Here is a 25655-nt window from a genome sequence, read left to right as displayed (position 1 = left end):
TTTATGATGTCCCAAGTAGTGCAGGGGTGTTGGACCCCCTCCGTGCTTGGACTATTGTAACAGATAGTGATTGTTTCTATCGATAGATGCCTGTCGTGCACTGCAGTTTTCTCTAAGTAAGGGGAATGTATGTGTCAAGGGATCGTGGATAGATAAATATAGGGGAAGGTTGTTTGTGGGGGGTCAGAAGTTTGCTCACCTTGATTGGACACTTCAAGCAAGTTTCAGTATCCTAGGGGGGACTGAAAGGATTCACAAATTTCATGTCTCCCCCGAAGATTTACTTTTGGCTTATTGGAGAAACCCTGGCTGGACTGAGTTTAAAATCCAGGGCTCCAGGGCTCAACAAGATGGCTGCGGTCAACCTCATGGCCAAGGCCTGTAAGTTTCAGTTTGGGCTGACAAAGAAGGAACTTTCCAGAAATTAGAAGGCAGGCAAACCTTCTGCATTTATGCATGAGAAGCAAACCAGTGGCATTCGGGCCTCTGATTAAAATCCATCAAGGCCGTTTGCAGAGTCAATCAATATGTAATAGCTGCGTTCAGACCTTTGTTAGAGGACATCAGCACTGTTTGCAAATGATCAACGGGGCATTCAAGCTGGAATGGCCCCATCACGAAACCAGTGGGACAAAGGGAAACACTTATGAGACATTCAAAAACCGATTAACCGGCCATCCAGGTCGATGGGCCCAGATCGGTTTCCTTTGTATAAGCTTCAACACGTTTAGGTCAGACAAAGGAACAAGCTGATCTGGCGGGAGATAAGGACTCCCAGGAGGGGTATAACTAGTCCGTCGGGAAGTCATTTCTCTCTCTCTCTCGCCTCGACTCCAGTGCCCTGCCTCACCATCAAGGGGATCATCGACGAAGAGCCCGTCCAGGGAAGCAGGATACCCACAGTTATATTTAAATCACTGGGGTATCTCTGCTCTGGGCGGTGAAAACCCTAAAGACATCGGCAGGCAGCGGGGCACGGAGCAGGTGTTTCAACATCCTAGACTGGTGAGCATCAATTTTCTGGCCCATCATAGAAACATAGAAACATAGAAACTAGGAGCAGGAGTAGGCCATTCGGCCCTTCGAGCCTGCTCCGCCATTCAATGAGATCATGGCTGATCATCCAAACCCTAGCACCCGGTCCCTATACCGACAGCCATCCCACCCAAGCCCTATCCCCGTAACCCCGTAACCCCACGTATTTAATCCCCCCTAACACTAAGGGCCAATTTTTATCATGGCCAATCAACCTAACCCGCACATCTTTGGACTGTGGGAGGAAACCGGAGCACCCGGAGGAAACCCACGCAAACACGGGGAGAATGAAAATTGTCATTTTAGTCATTTTCCCTCGATGTGTCCGTTTCTCCTCCCCCGCTAAGTGTAATTGTGTTGCATCCATAGTGATTTTCTCTGTATAATAATTATTTCTCTATTTTAATAAACATTGGTTTTCTTTGCACCAAACCACTGGTCTCGTTTGTCTGTATCGCTACTTGTAAATAAGTCCGGTGCTCAGAACTAAAAAGGGGGAAGCGACTCGAACTGCACGGGGCTAGGGCAGCTCAGGCACACAACTGACTGACCAGACAAAACCCCAAACCAAAACCCCCTACAAATCATACAAAGAAACCAGAAATAATGGAAATTTGCAAATGTAAGGAATCAGACTGCAAAAGGGCCAAAGATATTGATGCATGTAAGCAGGTTATTCACAGCTTTTCACATAGCACATCAGTGTCAGAGATGTGCATGTAAATTAAAAATGAAGTATGCAATAAGATGGGGTATCAAGAGAAGGGACCCGCTACACTGATTATTCAGGATTCATATTTTGGGACAATACTAGTGTCACAGAAGACGCTAGTATCTTCTAGTGCTACATTCTCACCAAAACTGTGATCTGGTATTTTATGTCATGATGTAGAATAAGAGACAGAATTTGGAGAATGTTTCTTCATGCTCACCATTGTTAGCTTCAATGTTGACAACTGTTGCCTTGTGTTCCTCTCCAAGGCCTGCTTCTGACTTTCCTGGTATCAGACAGCCTTGCAAAGATTATGAATAACAAAGAAAAGAACAATGATAAAAAAAAAATTATTAGCAACATAAAGAGAACCTTGACCTTTGGTCAGGATTATGCATTGGGCCAGATCGTCCTGGAGTGGGGCATCTCACGGCATGCCCCGTTAGTCAGACATTTTTCTGCACCCTTCACCCTTCGCATCATAGCTTGCTGGAAGTGTGAGCTGATAACGCGCGGCAATGACATCGAGGCATCTGGGACCTCAGTGAATGGTGGGGCCAACAGTCTATCTCCTTAACCAAAAAGATTTAAGGACTGAGAAAGAAACAGGAACGACTGAGAAAGGAGGGTGAATTAGAGTCAAATTGGATACAGAAAGAAATAAAGAGAGGGAAAGAAAGATTGGATTAAGAGAGGGCGAAAAAAAGAGACAGAAAGGAAAAGTTAAAAAAAAATTTGAAACTTGACATTTTCAAAATCTCTTAAGAACAATTTACCACCTGAGCACAGTTTAATTTGTTCAACTTCTGGGCCAGAGAGGTTGATCAGCATTGCATTAACAATTATCACATTATTAAAAAGGTACTTGCTCTATTAATTGCCAGAATTGACCTTCTGTGCCAAGTTTAATGAACAATTAATGTGCAATTCCAGCAAGTTCTTAAAAATAAAGGGGAGGCGAAGGGCAAAATGCCGTCTGTGCAAAGCAAACAGCGGAGCGGCGTAAATTGACCAGCACGTTTTAGAGATTTGCAACTCACAGCGCATCTCTTAATCCCCGAACTTGCTGGCTGATTTGCGCATTAATAATGATGTTAACAATCCGTTATTTGTCCAGCAAGATCCAGCCCATTATGTATAATCTCAGGGACTTTTGATGGTTAGGGCTGATTCAGTACACTATTCCATTGCAGATGCTTAGTTAAATTTAGAGGAGTTCTGCAATCCGCTAGAAAACAATTAACGTCATAGAACATCATTAAAAGCAAAACCATAGTCTGCTCCTGACTATTACCTTTGCAACACATATATATTCTCCCAATGGCTTTGGGAAGACACAGACCCTTTACTCTGTCAAGCAAAAGGTAGTTTAAGCAATTAACAATGAATAAAATGGGAATTTCTACTTAAACAGTTTTGTTAATTTGCAACATTGCATCAGATATACTAGGCTGTATTAAATCAGTCTTTAAGTTTATACCTCCATGTCAAAAGAGAAGATGTAACTAGAGTATGGTCCATATTATCACAGCAAGGTGTCAGACTTGGCCCAGTGGTAACACTCTCATCTTGGAGTCAGATGGTCGTGGGTTCAAGCCCCACTCCAGAGACTTGAGCACAATCTAGGTTGACACTTCAATGCAGTACTGAGGGAGGGCTGTCAGAGGTGATGTCTTTCGAATGAGACATTAAACCAAGGCCCTGCCTGCCCTCTCACGTGGACATAAAAGATCCCATGGCACTTGTAATGAAATCTGTTTGTCTTGATCCTGTATTCGTTTTGCACTCATGTATATTACCCTCCCCCACTGTGTATAGTTTCACTTCCTCTTTCCCGACTAACCTGGGAGGTTCCAGGTCTTGGCTCTTGGCTCTGCCCCTGACTTCTCTTACATAAAGATCCCAGGATCTGTATGACTCATTCCTGTGAACCAGTCGGCATGTTGAGATGTTAGCTCTGATCTTAGTGATTAAAAGCCAACTTGTTTAAGTCTATAACTTCTAGTTTTGTGGTTATTGAAGGCCCATCAGCACTATTCAAAGAGTAGTGGTGTCCTGGCTAATATTTATCTCTCAATCAACATCAGTAAATCAGATTTTCTGGTCAATTATCTCATTGCTGTTTGTGAGACCTTCTTGTGTTACATTTCCCTACATTACAACAATGACGACCCTTCAAAAGTACTTCATTGGCTGTGAAGCGCTTTGGGATGTTCTGAGGTTGTGAAAGATGCTATATAAATGCTATTTGTTCATTCTCTCTTTATCTGTATATAAACTTCACCAAGAGCACAACTTCTACACCCAACATGTTACACATGAATCACACTTTTCTGAATTCTCAAGTATGCTTGTTTACCTTTTGTGAGCACAGGCTCTTCAGTAGCCTTTAAGAATATCTAGAAATGAGAAAACAATAGATTTGAATTACAGGCTGTGGGTGACATGCGGGCCGTGGGTGACGTGTGGGTGCCTCTCAGCATTTTACAAAACAAATATAATTTGAAAGCATTAAGGTAGAAAGTAGATACTCAACGCTGACCTCACAATAAGGAGTAGGGTCGAACATCAGGCAAGTTCAGACGTTAGATGCCGATTTATTTTGATTTTGTTCTCAACAAAAGAACCAAGTTGGTTCTGATGGAAACTTGAAGTGCTAATTAGCTATACAAAGGGAGTTGTGTACAATCAATTTAGTAATGGGCCGAACGGCCTCCTTCTGTGCTGTAAGAATCGATGATTCTATGAACGGCCTAGCTCTAATTTTAAGGTTATGCCCCCTTGTTCTGTATTCCCCCACCAGAGGAAATAGTTTCTCTCTAGCTACCCCATCAACTCCTTTAATCACCTTAAACACCTCAATTAGATCACCCGCTAATCTTCTATTCTTGATACAAGCCTAATCTATGCAAGCAATACAAGAATACGACCCATATCTTTAAACGGCCGAGGCTTCTGGACTCCAGCTGTTCCAAAACAGGGCCAAAGTCCAATAAAACTGAAATCCAATGTCTGCCTTGATTGTTCCTATCTGAAGTGATATATTCACACAGCTGCTGTATGGCAGAAATAAATGATTGCATTTCACAACAATCAATGTTTTTGGATTAGATATTTTTGGACTGTGATACAGTAATGGATCATTCTCCAGTAATGTAGCAGCCTAGCGCAAAATACTAACGCCATTAATCTCTGTGTTGGCTGCCCCGCTCGTCCGCCATATCTTCAGTGGATGTTCCGCGGAAACCCCAGACAAAGAGGATAATTTCAACTTTCAGCGATGGTGTAGAACCACCCCTTATACATCCAGTCAATAGAAAGGAAAATTTGGTGGGTCGTGTAACAGGCAGCTGATCTGATATCATCCATTTTACAACATCAGTTAAACAAAAGTTAAAATGACCCCCAAAAGCTGTTTACGCCGTTTCTCTGGGGTTTCTGTGGCTCTTTCACCAAGCTCATGGTGGACGAGCGGAATAACCCGCATGGAAATTCAAGCCCCAAGTGAGGACAGCTTGTTCAAACCCATGTCTGCTGGTTGGGAATCCAACCATTACTGAGCTGTGAAAACTCTCGTTCAATTTTCATTAATGAGAACACTTCTGAAGTGTACGTGCATTAGGTCCCAAGTTTTAGGAGACTCCTTGCACTGATGTAAAGAATTCACAAGAAGAAGGAAAACTAATTGTGGTTTTCTGTAGATGTAACATGTACTCCACAGTTAATGGCTTATCAATGAATCAGGCCCTTACTCTGCGTAGAGGACATTGCAGGCAGCTATACAAGAGCACTTGTTGCCACAGTCGACAGCTGTGGCGGTTTATAAAAAGCACTGCTTAACACTTTAATTCTCTTTTAAATGGGTTATCAAAGAGCATCTACCGTTCCACAACAGACCCTCTTTTAAGTAACACGCTTTTGCTATAAAATGGTTGACAACGAGCCAGAAAACGGCTGGTGTCAGCTGGTAACACAACTAACCAACAATACGCTTTCCCATCTCGTACTGGATTTTCTCAAGAAACCAAAAACAATCGGAATTCCATCTCTGTCTACATTTTCAATGGTTGCTTATACATAAATAATTATTACATAAATTCCCTTCAAACATAACTGCCTCCAGGATAAATTTACTGGAGGAGGGGAGGGGAATGTAATCTCTTTTGTAGTTTAGTCAAACAGCTTTATTGCACAAATCATTTAATATCAGCGCTTCAAAAAAAAAAATCCTTTCCTCCTACTTTAAATAATCAAAGTTGAAACAATTTAGTCTTGTTTAACATTTTGCCCATACATTCCAGATCGAGTTATGTTGGCTTTTTGGCACCAGGTACTTTGCTTTGCTTTGGTTCAAGATCTTACATCAAAAGACAAAGCAGCCACTTCAACTGGTGTTAACATTCTCTGAATAATAAATAATGTGCTGTTCTGCTGCTATGTTCGACAATATCATCATATACCAGTCCTTTCCACAAAGTTTTTAAACTGTTGAACGGGATCCATGCATGTGCATTTGTACAATCCTTAATATAGTGTGCCAGTGAGAAGGTCACTAGTTAATACCGTCCCAGACTTTGGCCTTGAAATTACTCTGTCAGAATATGACTGCACGGAGGCCCATCATGTCCATCTGGAATTCCTTTGTCCACTATATTCACTGAGACATTAACCAATTTTTTTTAAGCCTCTGCTAAAACAGTAGGGGAAAGGGATTGCTTGCAGATGTGCTATATATCTATATATACGCTAATATCCGCACAGTGTAATTTCAGAGCCTTTGAGTTTTGTTTGCAAATACTAGGCTTAATGGGTAACCACATTTCTCTATAATCATCTGTTACAACCTCTAGTGAAAAAGTGTTTCAAGTCAGCTGCCAAAGAATTGATAAAAACAACAGTTTCCTGTGAAAAGTAATAATCAGCCTTGCCTCCTCCAGCGATGTGTCAGACACACCAAAGCTGCTGAGGCCTAAATCTTGCAGAGTCTCCTCGATTTCTCGGAACAGGCTAGCGTAGGCCCTATGTTTGAAGTCTTTACTGGGCAGCAGATAGTAAAGCTCTTGACCAACATTTTCTATCAGCTTGGCCTCAGGAACATGATGCTGGATGAGCTTTGTCAATGCATCTGCATCACCTATATGAGAGAAATAGCGATAAAGGTTACAGGAAAAGGTTATAAGCTGCCATTTACTGTTTACTACCATCGCTGTAATCTTGATACTAATAGGACCAGTCAATCATCATTAGTGATCCAGATTTAAAGCAAATTGGCCTCTCACTATATTCAGGTCCTTGGGTATTACGTACATTGCTCATAGCAGGAATCAAAATATATAAGCCTAGAAATGACTGTTTACAATATTATTACAGGAAACTCTCTTTTTACCAGCACCTAAATAACCGGAAATCTCTTTTAACCGGCAAAATTCAGGAGTAGGTTCAGGTAAGTTTTACTTCATATTAGTGGCCGTATAACCGGGGTTCCTGGATCTGTGGCTGTGTAACCGAGGTTCCTGGACCTGTTGCCATGCAACAGGGACGCCTGGATCTGTGGCCGTGTAACCGAGGTTCCTGCACCTGTTGCCATGCAACAGGGACGCCTGGATCTGTGGCCGTGTACGGGGCTCTCGTACCTTGGTAAGTATACTTCTCTGTAATCCGGACTTTTTGATCAGCCGGCACCACGCTGGTCCCGTCGGTGCCGGATAAAAAAGAGTTTCCTGTATGTGTTAGACATGCTCACAGGACATTTTATAAGGCATGCTATTTTAACAAAAGTGTTAACACTTTTATTTTAAATGGGTTAATAGCTGTTAAAATAGCAGACAGAGGAGTGTCATATGAATAAGAATGCATTAAGCCTTTGTATGCTAATATCGCACACAGTTGTTTCTGGGCTATCCTAGTTATAATAGATGGCTGAAAGAGTGATGCAAAATGTCCAGTGAATGACGAAAAATGAGAGGGGCACTTCCATGCTTTATTAAATGCTCTGAGCTCCCATCGTATTGCTGCCTTATATAAAATGATGTGCTGTATTTGTCAACCAAACCATGCTTCCTGTTGCCCGACCCTGTGGATCTAACCTTTAGAATATTGTAAAACAGCTCCTCTTCCTGCCAACACACACAAAACTGAACAGAAAAACTTGTAATGGAGGTGAGGAAATAACAAAGATGCAGGGAGGGATAAATTTGAAGTAGTGACATAAAAATGTCACTAGATTATTGCATGTGTACTCTGTGACATCATCTCCTTCCCAGTGATTTTTTTTGAAAGATAAACAGCGGAGGGAATACAAATGCTTTTATTTTTTAACCCGCAGTAGGGACTTGTCCAGCACAGGTCGAGAGCAGATCCAATGAGATCCGAGCACTTTCAGCTCAAACACAGCAGAGAGAAATGATCACATTGACATGCATGGGGTGGAATGGTTGTGCTAGACTAACACCAGTAAAAGCAAAGCCTTACCATCTAATTCTTCTTCAGGAAGGGTTTCATCAACAGGGAAACAGCTGGAGCAGGAACAGCTGCAGCCCGGTGCACAGGAGCAAATTGGCTATGGTAGTTTTGTGGGTAAAAGAAAAGCAGAGATCAGTTGAACTGCTGAACACCATCAGCAGCAAAGGGCAGCAAACATATCTCACTACATGGGCTGATCTTGCACCTGTGTAGAAGAAACCCTTTGATCCTTTTTTAAATTTCTGCTTCACGCTTCTGACCTATTTCCCCGAAGCTGAAGTTTGTGTTTTTGCGGCAGTGTTTCCTCGGTGTGTTCTTGTGTCATTTCCTGCTTCATGTGGAAGGTGTTTAAAGCAACATTATTCCTGCAGAAAATGAGCAGTGTGTGCCTTGCCAATACTGACTAGGAGAAGAACCAGGGAGACCCATTTCAATTGACTTGTGCCTTAAAGATGAAAGTAGATTCTAAACGGTTTGTTCATGAATGAGGCTCACGATCTGATTGTACAACTGAGGAACCTTTAGGACAGTTTCTACACTGATACAGAGTAGGTGATCGGCCCTGTTTGTGCACAGTGAGATGCAGATGCAGATTACCCTGGGACTAGGGACAGGGTCACTGGCAAGGCTTGGAAGCTAAGCAGAACCAGGCCTGGTTAGTACTTGGAGGGGTGACCATCAGGGAAGACCAGGTGCAGAAGGAGCCCCGAGGAGGGGCGGTTGGTGAGAAGGCCACGAAAGGAGCCCCGGGAGGGGCGGCTGGTGAGCAAGCCCGGGCGTTGGGCTGAAGATTGTCGGACAGGAGGAATGGTGGAAATGGAATGGCGGCGCGCACAGACGCAGCAGCTTTGCTTCTCCCAGGACGGTGCTATTTACGTTTAATGTTAATGTTATTTGTACTGGACTCATGGGAGCTTGCAAGATCACATTTCGTTGTTCATGTACTTGTGCATTGTACAATGACAATAAAGTTGAATTATTATTACCGTGGCATCTTGTTTCCTTCGTTTTGCCTTCTTCATCCTGCGAACCAGGGTAAGATAGAAACCAGAGCCAAAGCAATTCTTCAGAAACAAAGAGGAACCACAACACTGCAGCTTTCCCTGAGAGATGATTGCAATGCGGTCACCAAGTAGATCTGCTTCATCCATATGATGTGTGGAGAGGATGATGGTTCTTCCTAAGTGTAAGAACATGGGAACTTTTCATCTTTCGAGGTTTGTTACTTAAAATCAATGCTGTCCACCAGAGGGAGCCTTCATACCAGCCCAATACTTGCAAAGAGCTGTTGCGCCAGACTCATCTTGAGAAATGTTTTGTTCTTATTTCTCTTTTGGAATGAATCACCCATTTGTTCGATAGTTTCGAAAACCAAAATGAATGCATGCAACCAAATGGTTCAAGGCATTACAGACCTTTCAACCAGAGGAAGATTTTAGAAGGGTGAAATCCTAATCAAATACAGAAGGCACAATCAAATTTGCTGAGGATACAGGGGCTGCTTCGGGCCTACTAAAGCTTTGGGTTGTCATAAACCCTCCAGTTATCCTGTTTGATATAAAATATTTAATTACACTTTGTTTATTGGTATAAGTGTGCATATATATTACAAATGTGGGTGACTGCCAGGAATAAGGGTGGGTTGGAAGGTCTGGTATCAGCATGTTCTGCCCTGGGGTTCTTTGGCCATGACGTGGTTCCAAATGTCCTCACACATTAAAGTTACTAATCACAACTGAACAATTATGTTCCAGCTGAGAGACTGCACTGCCCAGACTCCATATGTATGTTTCAGCCCAAGATTGGCATTCAAAGCAGCACTAGTTCACAGCAAGATACAAGAGAGCCCCCTCTGGACCTCTCTCAATCTGGAGATGTGACATAGTAATATAAGTATCTCCTCTCAGGAAAGGAACATATTGCACAATCTTTTCTAGCAGGGTTCCCAGGAAAAGAAGACTTCCTTTTATCCACCCCCACCACCAGTAGGTTTTCCTTTTCAGAAGCAAAACCACAGCCAAGACTTTGTGCATAAAGGTGCAGGTCAAACCTAACTGGCTTACACAGGTTTGCTTTCAGCTATCAGCAGCATTAAGTTACTGCATCCTTAGCTCTCGACAGTGCGAATATTAATCTGGTCACCTCCTCGTGTAACCTCACAGGACACATAATGAAGGAAGTGTCACTCTGGAAACATATGTTCTGAATCCAGTTTTATTCACTTGCTGAAAGTGTTATTTTTGCATGAACTCAGATCCACAGGAGGATCCGTCTTCTCGTTGTTACTTTAGGCATTGCTGAAACGCAAGTTGTTTTTGGGTTGATGGTCTGCTGGTGACTAACACACAGTGAAATTGAAAAACATTGACTGGAATTTCCCTCCATTTACAGTCAACAGGGGAACATTGAGGTTAGAGAAAAACATCTTCAAAAATTGTTGTTCTAGTCGATGAAGGTTGATGAAGGAACTGAGCTGGAGTTAAACTTCAGAATCAATCTTTTGAAATTTGTCCTTGGGTGATTTAAAAAAATTTTGCAATTAAGTGACACGTCATATCATCAACTGCGCTTGTCACTACAGGAAACTTTTAAAAAATCCGGCACGGACGGGACCGACGTGGTGCCGGTTCATCAAAAATTCTGGATAACCGAACGCTATCGTAAAAGATACAGAGCTCAGAGCTCTGTATAAAGCAACAAACCCTGTTGCTTAGCAACAGGTTCAAAACAATGGCCACAAGTTGCAAGTGTCTCTGTAGCTTAGCAACAGCTGCAGCCACACCCTTGCACAGCAACACATGGAGGAAGGCAAGTAATAAAAGTTACCTGAACCTACTCCTGAATTTTGCCAGTTAACCGAGATTTCCAGTTATTTAGGTGCTGGTAAATCGAAAGTTTCCTGTATAATAATATTCTAACCTAACAGCGTGTAACCACAGTACGAAAGCTCACGTTGCTTTTGTTGTGGTGCACAAAAGTCCCCACAGTCAACATGCAGCAGAGTCTGAGAGGAGGCTTTGCCAGCAACTATTGTGGTTGAAATTCCCCGGTGAGCCAATGGTATCTCTTTAAAGGGATGGGTTCCATTAAGAACTGGCAAAAGCAGCAACAGTTCATTATTTGTTGTAACCTCAATTAAAGACTTTAAAAAAAAATCTCTTTTCCAGTTCAAATTATAGAAAAGATTTTGTACAAATTTGCCTGCGGATATCAGGATTTCAGGCCCCACAGGATTCATTCATTTTAATGGACGGAGAATAATGTCCTTCACTAATGCCCTTTAGGGAAAGAAATCTGCCGTCCTTACCTGGTCTGACCTATATTTGACTCCAGACCCAGAGCAATGTGGTTGACTCTTAACTGCCCTCTGAAATGGCTGAGCAAGCCAGTCAGTTGTAACAAACTGCTACGAAAAACAATAAAAAGAATGAAACCGGACGGACCACCCGGCATCGAGCTCGGCACCGGCTACGGACACAGCAACGGCACACCCAGCCCAGTCGACCCTGTAAAGTCCTCCTCACCAACATCTGGGGACCTGTACCAAAATTGGGAGAGCTGTCCCACAGACTAGTCAAGCAACAGTCTTACATAGTCATACTCTCAGAATCATACCTTCCAGCCAATGTCCCAAACTCCACTTGGAAGAAGCACTGAGAGTAGCAAGGGCACAGAATGTACTCTGGGTGGGGGACTTCAATGTCCCTCACCAAGAGTGGCTCGGTAGCTCCACTACTGACTGAGCTGGCCAAGTCCTGAAGGACATAACTCCTAGTCTAGGCCTGCGACAGGTGGTGAGTGAACCAACACGAGGGGAAAAACCTACTTGACCTCGTCCTCACCAATCTACCTGTCGCAGATGCATCTGTCCATAACAGTATTGATAGCATTGACCACCACACAGTCATTGTGGAGACGAAGTCCCGTCTTCACACTGAGGACACCCTCCATCATGTTGTGTGGCACTACCCCCGTGCTAAATGGGATAGATTCAGAACAGATCTAGCAGCTCAAAACTGGGCATTCCATGAGGTGCTGTGGGCCATCAGCAGCAGCAGAATTGTATTCCACCACAATCTGTAGCCTCATGGCCTGGCATATCCCTCACTCTACCATTACCATCAAGCCAAGGGACCAATACTGGCTCAATAAGGAGTGTAGAAGAGCATGCCAGGAGCAGCACCAGGCGAACCTAAAAATGAGGTGCCAACCTAGTGAAGCTGCAACACAAGACTACATGCATGCTAAAAAGCAGAAGCAGTATGCTATAGACAAGGCTAAGCGATCCCACAATCAATGCATCAGATCAAAGCTCTGTAGTCCTGCCACATCCAGTTGTGAATGGTGGTGGACCATTAAACAACTAACGGGAGGAGGAGGCTCCATGAATATCCCCATCCTCAATGATGGTGGAGCCCAGCACGTGAGTGCAAAAGACAAGGCTGAAGCGTTTGCAACCATCTTCAGCCAGAAGTGCCGAGTGGACGATTCATATCGGCCTACTCCTGAGGTCCCCGCCATCAGAGAAGCCAGTCTTCAGCCAATTCGACTCACTCCACGTGATATCAAGAAATGGCTGAGCGCACTGGATACAGCAAAAGCTCTGGGCCCCGACAATATCCCGGCTATCGTGCTGAAGACTTGTGCTCCAGAACTAGCCACGCCTCTAGCCAAGCTGTTCCAGTACAGCTACAACACTGGCATCTATCCAACCATGTGGAAAACTGCCCAGCTATGTCCTATCCACAAAAAGCAGGACAAATCCAACCTGGCCAATTACCACCCCATCAGTCTACTCTCAATCATCAGCAAAGTGATGGAAGGTGTCATCGACAGTGCTATCAAGCGGCACTTACTTACCAATAACCTGCTCACCAATGCTCAGTTTGGGTTCCGCCAAGACCACTTGGCTTCTGACCTCATTACAGCCTTGGTCCAAACATGGACAAAGGAGCTGAATTCCAGAGGTGAGGTGAGAGTGACTGCTCTTGACATCAAGGCAGCATTTGACCGAGTGTGGCATCAAGGAGCCCTAGTAAAACTGAAGTCAATGGGAATCGGGGGGAAAACTCTCCACTGGCTGGAGTCATACCTAGCACAAAGGAAGATGGTGGTGGTGGTTGAATGTCAATCATCACAGCCCCAGGACATCCTAGGCTCAACCATCTTCAGCTGCTTCATCAATGACCTTCCCTCCAACATAAGGTCAGAAATGGGGATGTTTGCTGATGACTGCACAGTGTTCAGTGCCATTCACAACTCCTCAGATAATGAAGCAGTCCATGGTCGCCTGCAACAAGACCTGGACGACGTTCAGGCTTGGGCTGATAAGTGGCAGGTAACATTCGCGCCACAGACATGCCAGGCAATGACTATCTCCAACAAGCGAGAGTCTAACCACCACCCCTTGACATTCAATGGTATTACCATCGCCGAATCCCCCATCATCAACATCCCGGGGGTCACCATTGACCAGAAACTTAACTGGACCAGCCAGATAAATACTGTGGCAACAAGAGCAGGTCAGAGGCTAGGTATTCTGCGGTGAGTGTCTCACCTCCTGACTCCCCAAAGCCTTTCACCATCTACAAGGAACAAGTAAGGAGTGTGATGGAATATTCTCCACTTGCCTGGATGAGTGCAGCTCCAACAACACTCAAGAAGCTCGACACCATCCAGGACAAAGCAGCCCGTTTGATTGGCACCCCCATCCACCACCTTAAACATTCACCCCCTCCACCACTGGCGTACCGTGGCTGCAGTGTGTACCATCTACAAGATGCACTGCAGCAACTCGCCAAGGTTTCTTCGGCAGCACCTCCCAAACTCGCAACCTCTTTCACCTAGAAGGACAAGGGCAGCAGGCACATGGGAACACCACCACCTCCAAGTTCCCCTCTAACTCACACACCATCCTGACTTAGAAGTATATCGCCGATCTTTCATCGTTGCTGGTTCAAAATCCTGGAATACCCTACCTAACAACACTGTGGGAGTACCTTCACCAGACGGACTGCAGCGGTTCAAGAAGGCGGCTCACCACCACCTTCTCAAGGGCAACTAGGGATGGGCAATAAATGCTGGCTTTGCCAGTGACGCCCACATCTCATAAGCGAATAAAAAAATTTTTTTTAATGCAGGTAGCGCTGACCACAATGCTCAAATTCCCCATAGGCGCTCTGGGTGCTTGAGGTCCCACATCAACAGTGCAAATTAGTAGAGTCTAACATTATATATTGTTGCACATCCCCAATTTTAATTGCTCCACCATTGGCGGCCATGCCTTCAGCTGCCTGGGCCCTAAGCTCTGCAATTCCCTCCCTAAACCTCCCCTCCTCTCTATCTATCTCTCTCTCCTCCTTTAAGACTCTCCTTAAAACCTACCTCTTCGACCAAGATTTTTGTCGCCTGTCTTAACATTTCCTTATGTGGCTCGGGTAACGTTCCTGTGAAGCGCCTTGGGACGTGTTAGTATGAGTAAAAAAACATAGAATAATAATCATGGCAGATTTCAACTACCCAGATATTAATTGGACAGAAGAGGTAGGTAAAGGGGAATAAGGAAATGGAGCTCCTACAATGTCTACAGGACTCCTTTCTAACCCAATAAGTAAAGAGCCCAACAAGGGAGGATCCGCTATTGGATCTAGTAATGGGGAATGAACCAGAAGTAAAGTACAGAAGAGAAGTAAAAGTAGGGGAACATCTAGGCAATAGTGACCATAATAAGATTTAAGATAATAATTCAGAAGGACATAAGTATGTCAAAGACCAGGGTAATCGATTGGAGAAAAGCTGATTTTGAGGGACTGAGAATAGAACTTGGGAAAATAAAATGGACAACAGTATTGGCAAACAATAATGTAGAACAACAATGGGAAACATTTAAAACGATGTTCAACAGGAAAAATATATTCTGCTAATAAGCCAGAACAAGCTAAAAACTAATGAGACACCATGGATGAATAAAGCCATAAGGGAAAAATTGAGGGTAAAGAAAGAGGCATACACTAAGTACATGGACAGCAGGGAGAGCATGATAAGGGAGACTATGAAGGGATTAGGCAAGAAATCAAAAAAAACAATTAGGAAGGCAAAGAGGAACTATGAAGTTAAATTATTAAGGAACATAAAACATAATAGTAAAATATTTTACAAGCACATAAATAAAAAAAGGAAGGCCGGGATGGGAATAGGGCCACTGAGGGATGGAGAGGATAATACCACAGGCAGCAATAGAGAGATGGCAGAGATATTAAATAATTACTTTGCTTCAGTATTTACCAGGGAGTTAGAACAGGCAGAGATGACATTGGATTAGTAATGAGTTAACAGCATTTAAAATAAAACGAGGAGATATACTAAATAAATGAATGGAACTCAAAGAGGATAAAATCCTAAATCCGTGCATTTTAAAGGAATCTAGGGAAGAAATAGCAGAGGCATTACTACACATATTTAGCAATTCATTAGAAAAAGATGTAGTGCCAGAGGACTGGTGGATAGCTAATGTAATAATACCTATATTTAAGAAGGGAGATAGAACATGTCCAGGGAACTATAGGCCAGTCAGCTTAACATCAGTGGTAGGAAAAGTAATGGAATCGCTACTATAGGAGAAAATAGAAGAACATCTAGAAACAAAAAATATAATAAGGAATAGTCAGCATGGATTTCAAAAGGCTTGACCAATCTCATTGAATTTTTTGAAGAGGTAACAGAGACAGTAGGTAAGGGTAATGCAGTAGATGTAATTTATCTAGATTTTCCAAAGGCCTTCGATAAGGTACCACATAATAGACTGATGAATAAGGTCAGGGAATGCAGAGTCAGGGGACAAGTAGCAGAATGGCTAGCTGGCTTCAAGACAGAAAGCAGAGAGTAGGGGTAAAGGGTAGCTATTCAGAGTGGCAGAAGGTGAGAAGCGGTGTTCCACAAGGATCAGTGCTGGGATCACTGCTGTTCACAATTTATATTAACAATTTAGACCTTGGAGTCAAAAACATAATTTCTAAATTTGCCGTCGACACCAAATTGGGGGCATAGCCAATACTGAGGAGGACTGCAACAAATTACAAGAAGACATTAATACACTTGCAGAATGGGTAATTAATTGGCAAATGAAATTCAACACAAATAAATGTGAGGTATTACAGTTTGCTAAGAAAAATAGGGAGGTCACATATTACTTGGAAAATAAGAATCTAAATGGGGTAGAGGAACAAGTGGATCTAGAAGTACAAATACACAAATCACTAAAAGTATCGACACTGGTTAACAAAACCATAGAAAAAAGCAAACCAAGCACTAGGGTTTATTTCTAGAGGGATAGAATTGAAAAGTAGTGAAGTTATGCTAAACTTGTATCGAACCCTGGTTAGGCCACGCTTGAAGTATTGTGTACAATTCTGGTCACCATATTATAGAAAGGATGTGGAGGCACTGGAGAGGGTGCAGAGAAGATTTACAAGGATGATACCAGAAATACGAGGGTATACCTATCAGGAAAGGATGAACAGGCTGGGTCTCTTTTCTCTTGAAAAGAGAAGGCTGAGGGATGACCTAATAGAGATCTTTAAAATTATGAAAGGTTTTGATAGAGTAGATACAGAGAGAGTGTTTCCACTTGTGGGGAAGAGCATAACTAGAGGCCATCAATATAAGATAGTCACCAAGAAATCCAATAGGGAATTCAGAAGAAACTTCTTTACCCAGAGAGTGGTGAGAATGTGGAACTCGCTACCACAGGGAGTGGTTGAGGCGAATAGAATAGATGCATTTAAGGGGTGATTAGCTAAGTATATGAGGGAGAAGGGAATAGAGGGTTAGATGAGGAAAGATGTGAGGAGGCTCGAGTGGCACATAAACATTGGCATGGACTGGTTGGGCCGAATGGCCTGTTTCTGTGCCGTATATCCTATGTAATCCTATAAATGCAAGTTGTTGTTGTTGTTGTAGAGTCTAACATTATATATATTGTAGAGTTTAACATTATATATATTGTAGAGTTTAACATTAGATATATTGTAGAGTCTAACATTATATATATTGTAGCGTTTAACATTAAATGTATTGTGGAGTCTAACATTATATATATTGTAGAGTTTAACATTAGATATATTGTAGAGTCTAACATTATATATATTGTAGAGTTTAACATTAGATGTATTGTAGAGTCTAACATTATATATTGTAGAGTTTAACATTAGATGTATTGTAGAGTCTAACATTATATATGTTGTAGAGTTTAACATTAGATGTATTGTGGAGTCTAACATCTATCTATCTATTTTATAAAGCAATTGGTTTGTCTGCTGTCTATCTGTGTGTCCGCTATACACTCAAAAGTTATAGAGCGTACCTACACATATGTTATATCAAAAGAAAGCTTATGATCAGGGGAGTGTCATAGGCATATTTACTTTTTGGTCAGACAAAAATTGTTCGGACAGTATACAAAAAACGTTCAAAAATCCGCTCATTAGCGGTTGACCAATCCTACCACTCATTAGCGTTGAGTGACGTGATGGTTGACCAATCCTACAGTTCAGTGACCTGGTGGTTGACCAATCGGTGCATCATGGGCGGGTCCTAATCCTGCAGCCTCCCGAAACTTCGCCGCCATTTTTCCCCTGCTTTTCCTCAACAGCGAGTGGGGCAGCTGCATTGGCCCGCCGGAGCGGGAGGTGAGTTGGGGTCACTCGGGCCAGGCCTCACAACCGCTCGGCTCAAGACACAGAGCGGGGGAGCGGCAGCAGGCGGCCGTCAACCGCGCGGCCCGAGACACAGAGCGGGGGAGCGGCAGCGGCCGGCCGTCAACCACGTGGCCCTCTAAACTGCCCTGGCAATGCCGGGCCCCCCCAGCTAGTTATATATATTTTGTAGAATTTAACATTAGATGTATTGTGGAGTCTAACATTATATATATTGTAGAGTTTAACATTAGATGTATTGTAGAGTCTAACATTATATATATTGTAGAGTTTAACATTAGATGTATTGTGGAGTCTAACATTATATAATATATATTGTGGAGTCCAACATATATATTGTAGTGTCTGATGCTATATATATTTTCAAAGGCTTACTTTACTATTTTAATACTACTTTACTCATGGTCTGCTTATCAAGTAGGTCGCCAGCTCTGGTGTGAAATGCTGCTCAATAAGCAGGCAGAGGTCAGGTAAGGTGACTAATACAGAATGGCAGCTCCTGAAACGTTGGCCGTACCTGTGCCGGAATGACCTGACCTCGTAGCGTAATGTGGGGTCAGCTCATTAACATAATTAAATGGTGTTCCCAGCACACCGCCCAAGATGCACAGGAAGGCGGGTACTTGATCAAAATTGTCCTTTTATGGTCATCGTGCGGGCAAGCTGCGTGGAAGGACACTGTCACCCAGGTAAAAATATATATACAATAGCTAAATACTGCGGGTGCTGGAAATCTGAAATAACAACAGAAAATGCTGGAAATACTCAGCAGGTCAGGCAACATCCGTGGAGAGAGAAACAGAGTTAACGTTTCAGGTCTGGGACCCTTCATCACAACTGGAAAAAGCTGGCGATGTAACAGATATTAAGCAGGTGCAGAGACAGGGTGGGGGAGGGTGGGAGGGGAGGAAGGAATTGAAGGAACATACTGTGCTTATGTAAAAGGCAAGAAAGATAAAATGTTGCAAATGGGAATGGCAAAATCATACAGCATGAAAAATGGGAACAGGGGTTATAGTTTGAAATTGTTGAACTGAATGTTGAGTCCAGAAGGCTGTAAAGTGCCTAATCGAAAGATGAGGTGCTGTCCCTTGAGCTTATGTTGAGCTTCATTGGAACAGTGTAAGAGGCCGAGGACAGAGAGGTCAGAGTGGGAGTGGAGCGGTGAATTAAAGTGACAGGCGACCAGAAGCTCAGGGTCACAGTATGTTCCTTCAATTCCTTCCTCCTCTCCCCCCCACCCCCACCCCCCCCCCCACCACCCTGGCTCTGCACCTGCTTAATATCTGTTACATCTCCAGCTTTTTCCAGTTCTGATGAAGGGTCCCAGACCTGAAACGTTAACTCTGTTTCTCTCTCCACGGATGCTGCCTGGCCTGCTGAGTATTTCCTGCGTTTTCTGTTGTTATTAAAAATATATATAGTTTTTTTTTACTGCACCTCCGGTTTGGTACAGGTGCTGAGTGACTGACGTGCTGCTCAGGTGCTCCAGTCACATTATAAGGCTTGGGCCTCAGTTAAATGATTGCGGGGCCCCTGTGCACAACTTGTGTGCAGGCTCTAGCCCTGAGCTCCAGCAGCACTGGCCAGCTGTAGTGTGCCAAGAGCACTCGATAACATGGAAAGTTAGCACCGGATACACCTCAGTGCAACAGACACTGGACATCACCTTATCGGCCTCTCTATTATATGTCAGGTTCACTGAAACCTGCAACTCTTCTTTCAGAATCCAGAAAATAGCGACAAACTTTGGAGCCTACTAAAACAAAATCAAATTACTGCAGATGCCGGAAATCTGAAATAAAGAGTCATCGACCTGAAACGTTAACTCTGTTTCTCTCTCCACAGATGCTGCCTGACCCGCTGAGTATTTCCAACATTTGTTGTTTTTATTTCTGGATTCTACTATATAATGTTCCCGATGTGTAAAAGCAGATTGACGCATGATCCAGCACAAGTGTTGCTGAGTGAAGCGACATCGTGGACGTGATTACAGCCCCTTCTGTATAGGCGGCAAGATTGGACACATTGGTCTGGTATTAGAAATGTTAACTTGGTGCAGCTGCTCCAGCTGTCTCCAGATTTAATTCATCAACTCCCAATCTCCAGATACATAACATGTATGAGTCAGTTTTTCACTTGCCCAAGGATAAATCCCTTGACTCTGTGTGACCTTCCTTGTAGCTGCTCAGCTACGAGCTGATAACATCCACCCAAGTGGGGACGGGCATTGGAGAGACAGTCAGTGCAATGTCACACTCTTGATGCTTTGCTTGGGAGTAAAGTAATCAAGCACTGGTGCTATGAGGTCCACCATTGTTTCACTATCAGGTCAAAGATCCGTTTAACTGTCTAATTCATTGATATGTATTGCTGATACAAGTTAATGTTTTGGTTCATTCCAGTTATTAACAATCTTTACTTTCAAGCACCTTTGCCTATTGTTTTTCTGAAGATGCTGTGTCAGCATGGATTTGTGAAAGGTAGGTCATGCCTGACAAAGATGATTGAAATTTTTGAAGAGTCGACTATAGTAGTGGACAGGGGAATGTCTATGGGTGTTATTTATATGGACTTCCAGAAGGCACTTGATAAAGTCCCACATAAGAGACTGTTAACTAAGGTTGAAGCCCATGGAATTAAAGGCAAATTATTGACCTGGTGATGGGCCTTCAATAACCACAAAACTAGAAGTTATAGACTTAAACAAGTTGGCTTTTAATCACTACGATCAGAGCTAACATCTCAACACGCCAACTGGTTCACAGGAATGAGTCATACAGATCCTGGGATCTTTATGTAAGAGAAGTCAGGGGCGGAGCCAAGAGCCAAGACCTGGAACCTCCCAGGTTAGTTGGGAAAGAGGAAGTGAAACTATACAGAGTGGGGGAGGGTAATATACATGAGTGCAAAACGAATACAGGATCAAGACAAACAGATTTCATTACACCTGGTTAGGAAATTGGCTGAGCGGCAGGAGACAGGCAGTAGGGATAATGGGTAGGTACTCTAATTGGCAGGAGATGACTAGTGGTGTCCCGCAGGGATCTGTGTTGGGGCCTCAACTATTCACTGTATTTATTAATAATTTAGATGATGGCACAAAAAGCCAAATATTCAAATTTGCCAATGACACAAAGATAGGTGGAATTGTAGACAGTGTAGATGAAAGCATAAAATTACAAAGGGATATTGATGGATTAAGTGAATGGGCACAACTGTGGCAAATGGATTTCAATGTAGGCAAATGTGAGGTCATCCACTTTGGACCTAAAAAGGATAGAACCGGGTTCTTTCTAAATGGTGAAAGGCTAAAAACAGTGGAGGTCCAAAGAGACTTGGGGGTCCAGGTACATAGATCATTAAAATGTCATGAACAGGTACAGAAAATAATCAAAAAGGCTAATGGAATGCTGGCCTTTATATCTAGAGGACTAGAATACAAGGGGGTAGAAGTCATGCTGCAGCTACACAAAACCCTGGTTAGACCACACCTGGAGCACTGTGTGCAGTTCTGGGCACCTCACCTTAGGAAGGATATATTGGCCTTGGAGGGAGTGCAGCATAGGTTTACCAGAACGATACCTGGACTTCAAGGATTAAGTTACGAGGAGAGATTACACAAATTAGGGTTGTATTCCGTAGAATTTAGAAGGTTAAGGGGTGATTTGATCAAAGTTTTCAAGATATTAAAGGGAACAGAGGGTAGATAGAGAGAAACTATTTCTGCTGGTTGGGGATTCTAGGACTAGGGGGCATAGTCTAAAAATTAGAGCCAGAACTTTCAGGAGTGAAATTAGGAAACACGTCTACAAGCAAAGGGTGGTAGAAGTTTGGAACTCTCTTCCACAAACAGCAATTGATGCGAGATCAACTGTTAATTTTAAATCCGAGATTGGTAGATTTTTGTTAACCAATGGTATTAAGGGATATGGGCCAAAGGCAGGTTTATGGAGTTAGGTCGCAGATCAGCCATGATCTCATTGAATGGCAGAACAGGCTCAAGGGGCTAAATGGCCTGCTCCTGTTCCTATGTTCCTATGGTTGCATGGGCACTGACAGCCTCCAGCGCTTTGCCCAAATCTTCCAGTGTGAGCCTGGACAGTGAATGTTCACAGGATATTTGGCCATGGGGAACATCATGTCCCAGTCTGATTCTGTCCATGCCTGATGCCAACACTCAAACACATATTTTCCTGCAGGAGTCACTGACTATTGATCAGGAGCAGGAACCCCGGCTAGGCTTTTACTTTCCTAGTCCAGAGAACCTGGGGCTGAATTAACCTGAAATCAGCTATCTCTGCACAGATCAGAGCTGAAATATGAGATTTTCTGGCTCAGTCCTACAATGGGGCAATGCATTTGCCCACTCAGCTATTGGAGACCATTTTTCCTACATATAGTGGTATAGTCAGTCTTGTTATATGAAATGTTTAATATCAAATTATTTGTCTTACATAGATGATTGGAATTTGATAGAAAACATAGCAGGAGCTGAGACTAAATGTACTTAATGTGATCAGTGTATCTTATCCCAATACACTTGTGGACTGGATAATTTCTGGAAAAATAATTCTCTTATTTCATAAGCGGGATACAACATGGACAGAAAGTACCACCAACGCTGCCTCCGCAAGATCCTGCAAATCCATTGGCAGGATAGGCGCACCAATGTCAGTGTTCTTGCTCAGGCCAACATCCCCAGCATCGATGCTTTGACCACGCTCAATCAGCTCTGATGGACGGGTCACATTGTCCGCATGCCCGATACGAGACTCCCAAAACAAGCGCTCTACTCAGAGCTCCGACACAGCAAGAGAGCCCCAGGTGGGCAGAGGAAACGCTTCAAGGACACCCTCAAAGCCTCCTTGAAAAAGTGTAACATCCCCATCGACACCTGGGAATCCCTGGCCGAAGACCGCACAAAGTGGAGGAGAAGCATCCGGGAAGGCGCCGAACACCTCGAGTCTCTTCGCCGGGAGCAAGCGGAAGCCAAGCGCAGGCAGCGCAAGGAGCGCATGTCAACCCAAGCACCCCACCCACCCACCCCTTCAACCACCATCTGCCCCACCTGTGACAGGGACTGTAGGTCCCGCATTGGACTCATCAGTCACCTGAGAACTCATTTTTAATGTGGAAGCAAGTCATCCTCGGCTCCGAGGGACGGCCTAAGAAGACAACATGGACAGAAGTTACATGGTAACTTAATCACGTGCATTAGACTTTATTTTCTAGCCTGAGTCTTGGGAAGGGCACTGTACCTGAGCGGTATTTGAGTAAGAGGTCCCAGATGGATCGTCTGGAATATGGATCTACTCCGGATGTTGGCTCATCCAAAACAATCACTTTAGCTGCTCCAATGAATGCTAAGGCTACCGATAGTTTTCTCTGCATTCCACCTTTGGAGGAAAAGACAGAAACCATTCATCACGTTGACAACAACAAATGTCTTTATAATATTAATGCCTTGAGTTATAAAGGCAAAGAGTGCACAACACATTGAATGTGCAATGGATTGGTGATTCTGTTATTAATGATAGTCTTTGAGAATGTAATGTAAAATACTGCCATGATCCTCAAAGAGATAAGATGCACGTGATGTCAACCTGCATCACGACAGATCAGAACTTACTCAGATTTATTCAATGTGACCTAAAGACATTTGAAGAGGCCATTTTGAAGTGAAATCAGGAATCACTTTTTCACACAAAAGGTATTAGAAATCTAAAATTTGCTTCCACAAAAAGCTGTGAATGCTGGGTCAATTAAAATTTTCACGACTGAGAGCAGTAGGTTTTTTATTAGGCAAGGGTATCGAGGGGTATGGAGCAAAGATGGGTAAATGAAGTCGGTACAGATCACAAGTTTTGCATTTATAAAACGTCTTTCATGAACTCAGGATGTCCCAAAGCACTTTACAGCCAATGAAGTACTTTTTGAAGTGCAGTCACTGTTGTAGGATACGTGGCAGCCATTTTTGCGCACAGCAAGCTCCCACAAACAGCAATCTGATAATGACTAGATAATCTGTTTTAATGGTGGAATTGAATGGCAGAACAGGGCTTAATGGCCTACTCCTGTTCCTATCTTCCTATGTGGCAAATATCTACCTGAACACTTCGGCTGAGATCTTTTATATCATTTTTATTATCATTATCACAGTGTCAGCTGTGGCTCAGTTGGTAGCACACTCGCCTCTGAGTCAGGGACTTGTGCACATAAAGCTAGGCTGACACTCCAGTGCAGTGCTGAGGGAGTGCTGCACTGTTGGAGGTGCCGTCTTTCGGATGAGACGTTAAACTGAAAACGCCATGAAAGACGTTCTATAAATTCAAGACTTGTGATCTGTACCGACTTCATTTACCCATCTCTGCTTTCTCATGTGGACGTAAAAGATCCCATGGCACTATTTCGAAGAAGAGTAGGGGAGTTATCCCCAGTGTCCTGGCCAATATTTCTCCCTCAACCAACATAACAAAAACAGATTATCTGGTCATTTTCACATTGCTGTTTGTGGGAGCTTGCTGTGTGCAAATTGGCTGTCACAGTGACTCCACTTCAAAAGTGCTTCATTGGCTGTAAAGTGTTTCGAGACGTCCGGTGGCCGTGAAAGGCGCTATATAAATGCAGGTCTTTCGTATTTTTTGACCGTTACCTGATAGATTTTGAGCCAGCTCATCTCTCTTGTGAGGAAGCCCAATTTCATCCAGCATTACTTCTGTCTGCTTCTCTGCCTCTTCTACTGTCTGGCCTCTTAGTTGAGTATAAAATAGGATATGTTCTGCCACTGTTAGGCTATAAGAAAGATAAAGATAAAATCAGATTACTCTGCTTGCAGTTTCCTTCAAACTCTATACTCAAGACCAATGTTCCCATCTTAACACGAGGGAGACACAAACTTCCCCGGGTCAACATTCCGAGCATTCCCCAGCATTTTCTGATCAGTTCGCAGGCTCACTCTGATAGTGCACCAGATTCCCAGACTGATACAATAGGCTTATCTTGATGGATGCTGTAGCCCTGGCCAGTGCAGAACCCTTACCCAGAATCATTCTGCAGGCCATGGGCAGTGCAGTAAATGCTGTAGGCAGCAACCAACATAAACCGCTTCCCTGGACAGATTCCAGGCCTAAAGAAAGCCCTTGCATTCCACAATGTGCCACTTTTTTTTTGGCAGGAGAATTTAAGTGACGTCTTACGGAGAAGAACCTATCTTTCAATGATAAAGGTCTGTTGTAGCATGATCCAAGCATACGGGCCAAATTGAGTTTGGCTGTTTTGTGTGGGCCTTCGCCCGCTGTCAGCTGTAACATGTAGCTGTATTACCTTACAAAGCAACTAGCTCTTTCACAGTAAACAAAGCGTTTAACAAAAGTGCAACATGCTGTTTATCAACACCCTCTAGGTGAAGCGTTTCACTTACTGTGGCTTATTGTTCAGCTGCATTTGTAACCCAATCTATTTTATGTGCCTTGTATTTATAGTTTGCATCAACCACACAAAGCAGAAAACATTCGAACAAACTTTAACGCAGGTCATTCAGGATGAGGCCAAATTAGGAACAGGAATTTTTTTTCCGAGCAGGGCCATGCCATATGGCTCCGAAAACCTAGCGCTTTTTGTTTGAGCTCAACCTCACTTTTTCACCGTCTCCTTCAATTCCCTCTTGACCCAGAAACCCAAGTAATTTCCTCTTATGGCCAGATTCGTTAGAATGTACGACGTCTTGCTTA

At 43.4% G+C, this 25655-nt stretch overlaps 1 protein-coding gene across 3 annotated transcripts in view; it reads right to left on the bottom strand.

The window, feature by feature from the left end:
- Positions 1–25655, bottom strand: part of abca4b (ATP-binding cassette, sub-family A (ABC1), member 4b) — a 187505-nt gene that overhangs the window by 72236 nt on the left and 89614 nt on the right. For all 3 annotated transcript variants that reach the window (XM_085983291.1, XM_085983290.1, XM_085983289.1), the window contains 7 exons: positions 24578–24717; positions 23184–23321; positions 9196–9389; positions 8219–8306; positions 6676–6881; positions 4107–4146; positions 1968–2048 (listed from right to left, as the gene is read on the bottom strand). In XM_085983291.1, the coding sequence (XP_085839417.1) occupies positions 1968–2048; positions 4107–4146; positions 6676–6881; positions 8219–8306; positions 9196–9389; positions 23184–23321; positions 24578–24717 (887 nt within the window). The remainder of the gene's footprint in view (positions 1–1967; positions 2049–4106; positions 4147–6675; positions 6882–8218; positions 8307–9195; positions 9390–23183; positions 23322–24577; positions 24718–25655) is intronic.

This window comes from Somniosus microcephalus, chromosome 3, assembly GCF_052327205.1.
Source record: "Somniosus microcephalus isolate GS21.2 chromosome 3, FLI_Smic_1.0, whole genome shotgun sequence".
NCBI classification, from domain to species: domain Eukaryota; kingdom Metazoa; phylum Chordata; class Chondrichthyes; order Squaliformes; family Somniosidae; genus Somniosus; species Somniosus microcephalus.
The sequence above is the reverse complement of the archived record's forward strand: the minus strand, read 5'-3'. Positions and strand labels throughout refer to the sequence as shown.